The 13,390-nt window shown below is 44.5% G+C and overlaps 2 protein-coding genes across 2 annotated transcripts in view; one reads left to right on the forward strand and one right to left on the reverse strand.

Moving 5' to 3' along the window:
* The window catches only part of fgf21 (fibroblast growth factor 21), a gene marked incomplete at both ends in the record, with an annotated part of 1,753 nt that extends 644 nt beyond the window's left edge, over positions 1 to 1,109 (forward strand). Inside the window, 3 exons of the mRNA XM_079756792.1 lie at positions 1 to 34; positions 149 to 252; positions 822 to 1,109. The exon at positions 1 to 34 is cut by the window's left edge and continues 44 nt beyond it. Coding sequence (XP_079612918.1) covers positions 1 to 34; positions 149 to 252; positions 822 to 1,109 — 426 coding nt within the window. The remainder of the gene's footprint in view (positions 35 to 148; positions 253 to 821) is intronic.
* Positions 1,110 to 3,316: 2,207 nt separating this feature from the next.
* On the reverse strand, positions 3,317 to 6,690 carry LOC307090431 (potassium voltage-gated channel subfamily A member 7-like; the record flags this gene model as incomplete). Its single annotated transcript, XM_079757076.1, has 2 exons — positions 3,317 to 4,147; positions 6,004 to 6,690. 2 exons carry the CDS (start codon positions 6,688 to 6,690, stop codon positions 3,317 to 3,319), a joined length of 1,518 nt encoding a protein of 505 aa, XP_079613202.1.
* Positions 6,691 to 13,390: the final 6,700 nt, after the last annotated feature.

The following is a 13,390-nucleotide window of genomic DNA, read 5'->3' on the forward strand; positions in this document are numbered from 1 at the left end:
CAGGTGACAGGAAGTGCTGCTCAGACGCCGCTCGGTAAGTTGGTTAAGCTCCGCCCCCCCCATCCCAGTTGGGAGGGCCTAAAAGCATCTACAGGATGGAAGTGGACCCAGCTGACACAGGGTGTGTGTGTCTGCGTGTGTGTTGCAGGTGTTCTGGAGCTGAGGTCGGTCAGACCAGGAGATACGGTCATCAAAGCGCGCCTCTCATCTCTCTACCTATGTGTGGACAGGGCAGGTCACCTCACAGGACAGGTGAGTCTAACCCCTAAGTGCTCCTTGACGACTTCTCTCTGTATTCACTGCCTAACCCCAACCTGCTCCTTAATGTCCTGTCTCTATATACACTGTCTTACCCCAACCTGTTCCTTAATGTCCTGTCTCTATATACACTGCCTAACCCCTACCTGCTTGTTAATGACCTGTCTCTATATACACTGCCTAACCCCAACCTGCTCCTTAATGTCCTGTCTCTATATACACTGTCTTACCCCAACCTGCTGCTTAATGACCTGTCTCTATATACACTGCCTAACCCCAACCTGCTCCTTAATGTCCTGTCTCTATATACACTGCCTAACCCCAACCTGCTCCTTAATGACCTGTCTCTATATACGCTGCCTAACCCCAACCTGCTCCTTAATGTCCTGTCTCTATATACACTGCCTAACCCCAACCTGCTCCTTGACGACTTGTCTCTGTGTTCACTATCCAACCCCAACCTGCTCCTTAATGCCCTGTTTCTATTTACACTGTCTTACCCCTACCTACTCTTTACTGACCGGTCAATGCGTTCACTAACCAACCCCAACCTTTATCTCCAGAGACAGTACACAGAGTCCGACTGCACCTTCAGAGAGGTCATCCTTGAGGATGGCTATACCCACTTCCTGTCCGTGCACCATGGGCTTCCTATTTCGCTGGCACCGAGACACTCCCCGGGGAGACAGGGGCTTCGCTTCAGCAGGTTCCTCCCGCTGAGGAGCAGTGTGTCAGAGGAGAGGGCCGCGGATGCACCGCAGACAGCACAGAACCTGGACCTAGACTCTGGAGACCCACTGGGGATGGGTCTGGGTCCGCTCCTCAGCCCGGCCTTCTCTATGGACACTTGAACACCAAAGCTAGGCCCCCAACTCTTTGAAAAGTCGTTTTTTTTGTGTTCGATGCTGACATTGGTACAGGACCTACTTCCTAATACTTGAATTAAATTATTCATATTTTTTTTATGAGAAATAATTTATATAATTACACATATTTATGTTTATTTTGGTATTTTTCTATTTTTCTATTCTACATTATTGGTGATTGATTGTATTTCTGATTTTGTAAGAAATGTTGTTTTCTCTGTTTGCTTTTGTTTTTGTTTTTAAAGATAATACATGTGAACAAATGCTTTTAAATTGTGTATTTGTGTGTGACATCTCAATAATAATTTAAAAGCTTTCTGGTGTACACTTCGCGGTTTAAAAACATAATACTACTATTATATTATTATATAGTGTGGACAATATAATTGTATTTAAAGGAGATTACCATAAGGACATAACAGCCGGCCCGACAACATCGCGAGTTCTTGCAGCCTGTCTATTTAGGAGAAGAGGCGGGAATGGGGGTTGTAACGCCCTCTGGCGGAAAAAAGTCCTGTTTTTAATTCTAGTATCACTGCTGCCACTGGGGAGCTCTAAACCCCACGGGGCAGATCATACCGTGATATTACCTCATTTAGAATAGTTTAAATAAATGGGTTAATGTGATTGGCTATAAGCTCAAAGAGACGCCTGTCCTTATTAACAGAGGAAAATACACACTTTTACCACTTCTGACCTAGTGAGTGAGTTGTGTAATTTAAATATGTAAATGAATGGATGATGAATGTTGAAGGAGACAAGCGTTTTTCTTTTCTTTTTATTTGGTGCATGAATGTTGAAGGATACAGATTTATTTTTATTTTATGTAGGATTATGCGCGATCCAGTAGGAGATGCCGCGATCCAAGAAAATTGTAAGTCTTTATCTATGGGGGACATTTGTTGGCTAATTCACTAGCTGTAAATGTGTGTGTGTGTGTGTGTGTGTGTGTGTGTGTGTGTGTGTGTGTGTGTGTGTGTGTGTGTGTGTGTGTCATGTACGTTATGTTTACATTTCAAGGCATTTTTTCTACTAGCTTTTGTTGTAGTATCTAATTGTTTAGTTTTACTTGCCTGCTTTCTGGTACAGTGCAATGTCTGCATCCTCACACGCTGTGAGCAGCATTGCACTGATTTAATAACGACTGAAACTGTTGGGATTCAACACTGTTATCAGTTCCATTATAAAAACATACCTTTTTTTTGGAGGTAACCTCACTTCTCTTTTCACAACCAGGCTTCATAGAGAGAGAGATAGTAATAATGACATATTTTACTCTATATCCTATCCAATAATCTACACCTTTATCTATATATTTATGTAGGAATGGAGTATACAATTAGAACTGTTTTATTTATTAAAAGATTAAAGCTTGAAACATATAATACATGGTTTCAAATACTTTAAACAAACATTTTGATATTCATATGATATGATATACAATGATATATGATTTAAAACCTGATAAACATTTTGGCTTTGTGTTATTGAATGTGGCGAAAACTTCGAACTTCAAAAGTTCAAAATAAACATCGAACTATGGTTAAGTAAAAAAGCGAGTGGTAAGGTGAGTTTAGTAAATTACTAAAATAAAATCTTTATTACAAATGTTGATTTCAACAATCAAACATACAGATTTCATGTTTTAACAGTGCACTGAGCAGTGCTACGGTGCAAAATATTAAGACCACTTCTCAGTTTGCATGAGCTTAATATGTACTTAATATGCCGATAGCTATATGTTCACATCTCACACATAATGAAGAATGCTGAGGTTGTTTAAGTTATCCGGCAGAAGGCTTATGGTGGTATTGGTCGACCAGCCAATGTTATGTACGCTCAAAACGTTGAGCTAACTTTTCTAAGACATTTGTCAACGCGCAGGAATTCAATAAGCCTTTTTGGTTTCACACACACTCACACACCAACAATCACACGCACTATTTAGTAGTGTATTTGTCTCGCAGTTTCCCAATTTACCGCACACAATTTATTCACATTTATTCAAAAGAGGAACTCTTGTCCGACAGTTTATTTGAAGTCCCTTTTCAATGGCCATCCATTTTGAGCCATACATGCAAAAGTAAAAAGTCTTGGAGTCTGGATATATATGCATGTCGGTCTCCTTCTCCTCACCCTGTTAGCTTTCCTTTAGCTGGTCAGGCCTGATGCATTGTGGGTAACCCTGTAACTCAGACTTGGTTTGCTAGTGGCTCACCGGCGTTCCCCTGACAGATGGCCTCCATGGCGTGGTAGTCTCCTTCTCCTTCCTTGGGCTCCTCCAGCCCTTCCTCCTCCTCCTCCTCCCATGGGGAGGGGCTGATGTGGTTGTACTCTGTGTTGTCCTCGGACTCTGTCTCGCGGTGGTAGAAGTAGCTGAAGTTGGACACGATCACGGGCACCGGCAGCGAGATGGTGAGCACGCCGGCGATGGCACACATTGAGCCCACCAGCTTGCCCCACATCGTCTCGGGGGTCATGTCCCCGTAGCCCACGGTCGTCATGGTGACCACCGCCCACCAAAAGGCGTGCGGGATGCTGACGAAAGTGGTCTCGGTGTAGTCGGCCTCGGCGAAGTAGATGGCGCTGGAGAAAAGGATCACTCCAATGAAGAGGAAGAAGATGAGCAGGCCAAGCTCCCTCATGCTTGCCCGGAGGGTCTGGCCCAGGATCTGGAGACCCTTGGAGTGCCGGGAAAGCTTGAAGATCCTAAAGACCCGTACCAGACGGATGACCCTGATGATGGCCAGCGAGCCCGCGGGCGTAGCGTCATTGTCCTTGGCGAGCTCCGTGCACAGGGTGACAAAGTAGGGCAGGATGGCGCTGAAGTCGATGATGTTCATCACGTCCTTGAAGAAGAGCGTCTTGCTGGGCGCAGAAGCGAAGCGCATGAGGAGTTCGAAGGAGAACCAGCAGATGCACATGGACTCCACCAGGAAAAAGGGGTCGTGGAACACACTTGAGGGCAGGGGCATGCTCTCTGAGATGTTCTTTGGTAGAGAGTGGTACTTGTAGAAGTATTCCTGCAGGTCAAAGGTCAGGGAGAGGGTGTTCTTCAGTTACAGGTCAACAATTACAACAATGTTTGTTCATTACAAGGGTGTTAATCCTTTTCAGTTTAAAGTGCAACTGATCTTAGAATAATATTTTTTATTTGATTGACTGTTCTACCTATTCCGTTTTTTTAACATTCTGCTCTATGTGGTGAAGGCCTAGGTCTGGTAAAACAGCAGGTGTCTATGTGTTGATCAGTTTCCTGGTCTCTCCCCTACTATGAATAGCCCCGTGAGAGAGATCTCTCCCGCTCTCTTACTCTCTCGTGCCCTCCCTCCCTTCCAGGAGAAACATGAGTGTCTCTTGCCCATTTTTACTCTCATCTCTCTCTCCCAACAGTAATGTGACTTGTCTCTCGTCAATCTCAACTCTTTCACGCTCTCTCCTAGCAGAAACATGAGTGTCTCGTGCCAATCACGAACCTCATCTCAATCCTTCCTCTCACCCATCTATCAATCTCTTCATGACTATCCCATCTATTTATCTATTTCTGGCTGTCTATTTAAGCTATCTCTTACTCTACTCCTTGCAGCAGCTAGGTACCTCAGTTCAGTAGCTTGCAGTTGTATTTAGGTAGCTCTGTCTAGTAGCTAGGTAGCTTTGTTTAGTAGCTAGGACTGTAGCTATATGTTATGAGCTAGGTAAAGTTTCTAGATAGCTTGATACGGTAGCTTGGTGCTTAGCTTAGCTAGGTAGCTTGGTGTAGTATCTAGGAAGCCTTTTGCCATAGCTATGTTTTTTGATTTGGTAGTTAGCTTGGTGTAGAAGATATGTGCAGGAGCTGGTTGCAGTAGGTGTTAACAAGACACAAGACCGCTACTCATCCCACAAACACTACTTAAGACCCACAGAGCTTCTGACTGCACTAATAGCCGACCTGCTCTACACTTTCACTCATACTGACCTTTACTCATTTTAGGATCTCTCTCTCTCTCTCTCTCTCTCTCTCTCTCTCTCTCTCTCTCTCTCTCTCTCTCGCTTTCTCTTTATTTGTAGTCTGATCCCTGTGCTGCCTTCCCTTACCATATCCCAGCAGATCACATTTAACAGCTGACTAAAATTATCTGGCCATACGTACAGCCTGTGTCCACCTCCAATGACATCCATTTTAACCTCGTGGTTAATGCCCGTGACTACTGTAGTCAAAGGCACAGATCTCATTACAACAAACATGGAATTCATTCAAGAGTATTTTCTGGAGGAGACATCTGCAATATCACCAACGTATATATGAAATGATCTGCTGTAACAGACACACAGCCATTAATATTAGCCTAAAATACATATGAACAAATCACTTTTAGGCCATCACTAAACATATTTATCTATCTTACAGACCACACATCCACAAATACTGCACCATTCACTCTGCGAAAATAGGCGTAGAGATATAACGCGCTAATCATGTTTGCAACGGTTCAGACCGCTGGGCAGGACACATAAGGGGGTACATAAACAAAACCTTTAAAAAGCGTTGTGTTTATATGGGAATTGTTTTGTGGAGTCGGCTTCTATTTAATAATAATTTAAATTCCATAAATTTAGGAATCATTTTTATTTGGGAAGACAACTTTATGTTTTTCAGAAGTTGACCTGTCTTGTAGTCACCCATGTTGTCAAGTTGTCAAGTACAAACACGGCCAGGTAAAACAAGAGTTTCCCAACATGATGGGCTGTTTCTATTCTGAGTTGGCTGTTTGGTCTTGCTATGGCCTGACAGTAGATCTACAACATGCTTCCTCCTGTAAACACTGTATCCTATACACAGTTGGAATGCCTTGCCAACAGGCAGTGATGCGCTGGCTAGGTAGTGTAGACATTGTACCTCCCTCGCCTCCTTCTCGTTCCTAAATTCCGGCAGCGTCTCCAGGCAGAAGATGAGGATGGACACCACAATCACCAGCACGCTAATGATGGCAATGATGCGAGCCCCCGAGGAGGACTCTGGGTGCTCAAACAGCATCCAAAGCCTCCTCTGGATCTGGTTGGTGGGCAGGGGCCTCTCAACCACCCGGGGGAAGCCCTCGTCCGCCTTGAACCGGATCATGACCTCCTCTCCAAGCTCGTAGAACCTCACCTCTTCCAGGAAGATGTCCAGAGGCACGTTCGCGGGCCTGCGGAGCCGCCCTCCCGACTGGTAGAAGTAGAGGATTGCGTCGAAGCAGGAGCGGTTGCGGTCCAGGAAAAGCTCATTGCGGAGCGGGTCGAAGTAGCGCAGGCGGCGGCAGGGATCTCCCAGCAGCGAGTCTGGGAACTGGGCTAGAGTCCGTAGCTGGGTCTCGTAGCGCATCCCCGACACGTTGATGGCCAACCTCTCACTCAGCGTCAAGCCGCTCCGCCACATAGAGCCAGGAGAGCTCCTCTCCTTCTGGCACACTTTGATCTCCTGCTCGCCCTTCTCCTGGCTGTTGAGCTTCTCCTTCAGCTGCTTGTGCTTCTCCGCCTCGCTGTCTTTAGCAGCTCCTCCCGTGTCCTGGCCTCCGCCTGCATCTCCTCTCTCGCTGTTCTCCATGCCTGTCCTCGCTCTGGGAGGGTCTCCTCGCTCCTTTCCCCTTGTTCTTTTGAACCCCTGGGTCTAGCTACACAGGAAGTCTGCAAGCCCAGCAAAAGACGTGTAAGAGAACCTTCCGGTCCGTTAGACGAACCAGAACCTTTCCCAGAGTAACACATTAGACCTATCAGATTCATTCCTAACAAATTGAACAGATTTTCTCCTTATAGCAGAGTGGGTCGGAGATAAACGGAATTTCGATTCCTCTGTTTGTCTGGCACATATTTTGGAATTGACAATAAGCAGTGTTTCCCCCAGAAAATGTATTATTCAAGGTGGTCAAAGAGCTGGGGGGGGTTGTCTCGTGGCCCTGCGGCCGTGGCCACTATTGTTTTGAACAGTACCACCGATACTGCATTATTTATTTATTTATTTTTGTACCTGATGGAAGTATGTTTTCTTTCCCTACGGGAGTTTTGTACTTTGTTGATGCATAATAATTCAAAAATATATATTAAAAAAATTGGGTTATAATTATATTATTATATTTTTATAGATTGGTAGTCAAGGCGGGCCCTATTGTTGTTAAGGCAGCCGCCTTAACCATTCAGTGCCGGGGGAAATACTGAGCTGACTTTGACTTTGAGATCAAAGACTTTCCTCGGGTTTGACAAGTTTCCCTGAATATATGCAGATGTTTTAAGGAGAGGTGACGGGAGGTTACTATGAATGATTTATATACATTTTTATGATAATCAGATATAATGAATGTTGAGTATAGCTTAAGTATTATCTTGATTTTTATGCAAGTCTAGTTCTTGGTAAAGAATATTGCTCATTAAACTTGAGAAAAGCTCAACAGTTTGTTGTAGTGAATTTAAAGCCTTAATACTGAAACTACTCGACTAAAACTTTAGAGGAACACTCACTTGCACTCAAACGTCAGGTGGACGAGGCACATTGTGCTGTTTGCTCCAGGGTTGTCGTTCTTTCTCTCTGTCAGTCTGTCATCATGTTGTACGTCCCAAAGACTCTCTTCTCCCAGCGTTGCTCTTTCGCTCTCTGTATCACGTATGTCTTGAAAAATATTTGAGAATGCTGTCTTGTTGAAATTCAATCTAAAGAAGACCCCTCCCTCCATGGCTGTTGGTCATGAGCTGGTAGAACCTTCCCTCAGCCTATCAAATGTCCGGCTTCCCCAACTCGCTCTAGCATGGGGACGGAGAGCTATCCATGGGGGTGTCCACCTTCCCCAGACCTAGCCCTATCCAGGGCCTGCCCTTAACCAGAGGCCAACCTTACTCAACTTTACCAAGCCTTACCTAACCTTACTTTGCCATAACAAGCCTTACTCAACCTTACCAAATCTTCCTCAACCATACCAAGCCTTACCCAACCTTAGTCAACCATACCTACCTAACCTAGCCTAAGTCAACCACACCTCGCCTTATCCAGCCTTGGCCAACAACACATAGCCCTACCCATCCTTAGTCAACCATACCTAGCATTTCCAAGCCATACCCAATCATTTACAACCAAAGTCAAAAAGCAAGATACATGATGGATGATGAGCAACGGTACACTTTCAATAACCAGTTAGAATCAGACCCTATCTCTCTGAGCAGTAGACACTCCCACTATGCTCTGTCAGTCCCAGCAACGCCTCTGATGGCGTGTGTGTTTGTGCGTGTGTGCGTATGTGTGCGTGTGTGTGTGTGTGTGTGTGTGTGTGTGTGTGTATGTGTGAGAGAGTGTGCCTGTCGTACGTCTGTCTGTCTGTCTGTCTGACTGACAGTGAGTAGGTGAGCGTTGCACTTTCTGTAAGGCTTCAGTACTCATGAAGTGTAAACCAACCAACTGGGAATTTGAGAACAAGGAAATAAACAAACACATGAATTAAATATAAAAAACCATCTTGAATCCACCTATTTCCTGTATGGGGACACAGCAACAACATATGTATGTTCATGATGATGGAAAACAAAACTGGCAATGATCGAAAAGTATTACCAAATGGGGAACGATTTCAGGTGGCAAATGAAGAAAGAGGGAACAGAAATTGTTTGCTTTGCAATTATTACAGTATCAGTCTAGCTCAGGGCATACATTCTCACGGAAACGTATCCAATCATCGGTAAGCATACACAGTTCACTTGCCCTGCGTAAAGTTATTCTCCGGACAGCCAACGATGACTTTATCAACTCCCTGTGTGAAATGGCCTAAGGTCCTTTTTTTGTTTCCGCAATATTTTGTGTTGACTGGGGGTCAACGGTATCTTGCCTTGTAAAATGTTCAAGGCTATTTCACACAGGGAGTTGATAAAGTCATCGTCGGCTGTCCGGAGAATAACTTTACGCAGGGCAAATATCCCTTCCAAATACAGAGTAATATTGACGTTAAGCAATGGATAATATATAAACAGCCAGTCATTATCGGGAAAATAACCCCCGACAGGGCGAACCGGACACCGGAGCGAGGCGGAGGTGGCTTATTTTCGATAATGACCGGCGTTCTATACATTATCCCGCTTATTACACGGCTACTTGCCAAAACGAAAGAATAACTTCACACGGTATGTCTTTTTACAATTTATTTGTTACCATTCGTAGTGTTGATCAGCAGAGAAATAGTTCGCCAAAGACGTTGACGTCGCTTAGCAACCGAGATACGCTGGGATTGATAAATTACCGGACTACTTGCGGAGTGATACGAAAGACGTGAATCAGAGGCAAAAAATCCAATTTCCTTGACAGCAGTCAATTACGAAAAAAATTAAATACAGCTTGAGAATCACTTTACCGTATGTTAATGGAATGTTTGTATTCTGGTCGGACTGTAGATCAATTTAAATATCACCAAGAGGGTCTCGGGACACATGAACGTAGTGCGGCTTGTCAAACATAAGAATGCAGTGGCTCTTGCTAATGTCGGTTATATTAATACTCCTTAACAGGGGCACATAACTCTCTCATACCAACTGATGGTCAACAATGTCACTATAAATAAACATGTTGTAACATCCCCCAGTTATCGGCTCGGTGGGGGGCATATTTTGCCCCGGCCTTATCCACGGGGTGGCTTTCACCCTTTTTGATACCCAGGATAGCGGCCAGTTTTCCTTTAAAGCCTAATAGCTTAATGGTGGAGCCCAATGCTACCAAAAGAAACATGTTTGGCAATAGTCCTATTGATTGGCTGTAATAACGTTGCGATACTGTCGTAGAAGCCCAGTTATTAGAAAGATAGTCCTCTGTCCTGTTTTACCAATAGTTACCTAACCTAGCCTTAGACAACCATACCTCGCCTTATCCAGCCTTATGGCGCGTTTCCATCGGAGGGCGCGGGTCGGTTATCCCTAATAATAACAAACAAACACATTATCCGCGAGTTATTTCTGGACAACGGCGAAAGCTTTGTTTATTGAAGAAAATGTTGCGCAAAGGTTTGCCGTCCGTCTTGTTGGTCTTTGTTCATTGTGCGCGTTCTTCTTTATCCTTGGATTTATTAGCAGGCTACACTGTGTAGGGCTGCTATGAGGTCACGATGCTAACATAGCTGCCGCGGCTATCGCCATCCGGCTAACCCCCCCCACACACACACCCACACCATAAGGGTACTGCCGGCGGTGGAAACGCGAGCCGTAACTGAGCTGCGCCGAACCGCACCTTCACTACTCCACCAAGCCGCACCGAACCGACCCGCCCCCTCCGGTGGAAATGCGCCATTAGCACAACAATACCTAGCCCTTGCCAACCTTAGTCAACTATACCTGGCAATACCAAGCCATACCCAACCATATACAACCGTACAGGACCCAGCCTTGAGTTATGTAATTACTATTTAAAAACAGATGGTGTTTTAATAATTACTGACTAATTCCTGGACACTGCACAGAAACAAAATACAGTTTGACAAATCAGCACGCCATTTACTTTTCATTTATTTAAAGTTCATTTTGATGATTTTAAGGAATAATGTCTTTGTAAAAACATCTGAATACAGCTGCTATTCAGCTTCACATTAGATAGTTTTGACATTCATACATTATAAGTCTCTTCAGTCCAGATCTGTTCAGTTGTGACACTTTATTGATATGTTTCAGTTTTTTTCTCTTCAAAATATAAAAAGATAGATCATGAACATTCCGTTGAAATATACTTTATACAGTTTAGATGAGTCATCTTTGTGATCCAACATTTCAAAAATAAAATCCGGCATAAGTCTCGTTCGGACACACCAGTGACCACTTACCCCCCTCCCCCCAACACACACACACATACACTCATATATATTCTCCATGGCAACAGTAAAATGGACCAATCACTAAGTCTGTTTTACATCAGGTTACAGCATGTGAGTTAACAAGAACACATTGTATCTTTGGAATGCTTACGATAACAAATGCATGTGAATAATAGCACTTTTAGTTTCACTATTACCATTTGGAATGTTTATCTATGCGGGAATGTAACCTTTACATCCAGTGTATTCCATTTTCTTAAAAACGCAAAACACATTCATAACCAAAACAACTACCTCATGATCAATTTTGGTGGAAATGGAATTAGTAATAGTCTCTAGGGCACATGGTTCCACATAAACAATTAAAACCGGGGCCCCTAAGCGCACACGGGGCCCACACTGGCAGTGTGTCGGTGGAAACAAGGTGGTGATTGTACATTCATACAAAAGTAAATCACACTATGAACAAATTGGTTTAAAAAACCAGGCACACTAATCAAAGGGTAAGGAACCAATCTGAGATTATACATCACAACTGTGTTAGACCCCTCGTCGTGAAAAACAGACTTAGCATTTAGCCACTGTCGGTCATTCAAATCAATGGCAGTATCACGCATAGAACAAGAGCCAGTTTGTGGCATGGGCACAATGACATGATGGCCGACTCAACAACAGACTAGTGGTGAGATGGTAGCTTCACTTTGCCATGCGGATCTCAGGCTGCCGAGAGACCGTAGACCTCCAAGATATCCACCTCTCACTGAGAGTGCCTTCTACGTCGGAACTGATATCCTAGTTTTAATCTGAAAGGGAACAGAAAATACCATGGTCCATTTTTTTTATCCCAAGTAAAAGCAAAAAACGAGAGCCTGTACAACCAGCGAAGACCCGGCTAAATCCTTCAGTAGCTGCTACCGTGCCTACACCCCACCCTCTGTAGCTTGGATCCTAGCAACTCTCTGGACCAGCAGGGACAGGTCCGGACCAGCCGGAACCTGACGGCCGGACCTGAAACAAGGGGAACCACTGATCCGAGCTGAAGCAGCCTGGGCCAAGTGGACACCGGTGGCAGCCTTTATAAAGTACCTCAGTGACATCAGTTTGGAAGCTCTTGGTCGCTATGGCGGGTGCTTGCATGATTGTGTCATGTGACGCGGGGAGCTGCCAGCTCGCAAGACGACAGACAAGACGATGGGATTGGATGCAGGACCGAACCACCTAACGTACGACGGGGGTTGGATGCGGGACCTTACCACCTAACGTACGAACACGGCACAAGACGAGCTACCTTCACACACTCTCGCCCACCCTCCCTCCCCCCCCCCCCCCCCCCCCCCCCCAGGGTATCGGGGTGGCAGTTAGCCCACCACGGAAGACGGATGTGCTCTAGGACACAGTGTTCTCTTAACGAGTCCCTGGGGGGCGATGGGAACTACTTCCCCCTACAGAGGTCAACAATCAAGTCACAATGCATGCATCACTGTGAGGTGTTCACGTTATCATTATATACTAGAATTGATGAGTAAGAAAAATACCAGCCAACCAGCGACGTCCACAGCAATCACTACAACACCTGAGTCCTTTCAACACACGATAGGAACAACAGTGGGTTCCATGCAAACCGAAAGTCTCTCTTGACTATTGACCAATAAGTTATCACCTGTGACCAGACACTGGCCAGTGATTGGATACGTTCACCTCTTCTCCCAACTTCTCGGGAAAGGGGAAGGGGCCAGGGACAAAGCCCTCCCCCCACTGGTTGGTGCTAAGATGACTAGCGTACCTCCTCTGGCCGTGCTACAATCAAATGACAACGCTTGTTTATTATTGCCAAAGGAAAAAGCAGATAGAGTAAAGGATGAAGTAGCTGCTGCTGCTACGCCAGGTGTCCTCCCCAGCTATAGGATGCTATGGTGCGCTAAAGGGTTGACGATCCTTTTGATTGAATGAGCACAACTCGGAACACAGTCTACATGAGAACATGAGGGGCAGTAATAGCAGAGATTTCATTAAACAAAACATTGTTTAAACATACATGTTTCAATATTCACATTGTTTACTTTTCAAAACAAAATATAGCTCTTCTCTTTCTTTATAATCTTTTTTTTAACATTAATTGCATATAACATTTTTTTAAATTCATTTTGTATATATTTTTTGTGTCTCTAGCACCCCTTGTGTTCAACTAAGGGCTTGCAGGAAAGACAGGCATGCAGTGTAGTCATGCTGGTTACCAAAGTTAGAAAAATGCATTATCTTTTGTTCTTTTAATCGTTTGTTTTGTGTCAGGGTCTTGTTCATACTCAGGAGTGTTGAAACTTCCACTTTCCAGGGAACTTCTTACTATGCCTTCAACATCCACCTCCTCACATGTTACTTGCCAACTTAGTTAATCACTAAAGTAAGCATATTTTTCTTTGTTTTGTTTTTTTCTTTCTCATGTGCTGCTGTCAATCTTCCTCAGATATCCCAGCCTTT

The sequence above is a fragment of the Pollachius pollachius genome (assembly GCF_949987615.1).
Source record: "Pollachius pollachius genome assembly, chromosome: 19".
Taxonomy (NCBI): domain Eukaryota; kingdom Metazoa; phylum Chordata; class Actinopteri; order Gadiformes; family Gadidae; genus Pollachius; species Pollachius pollachius.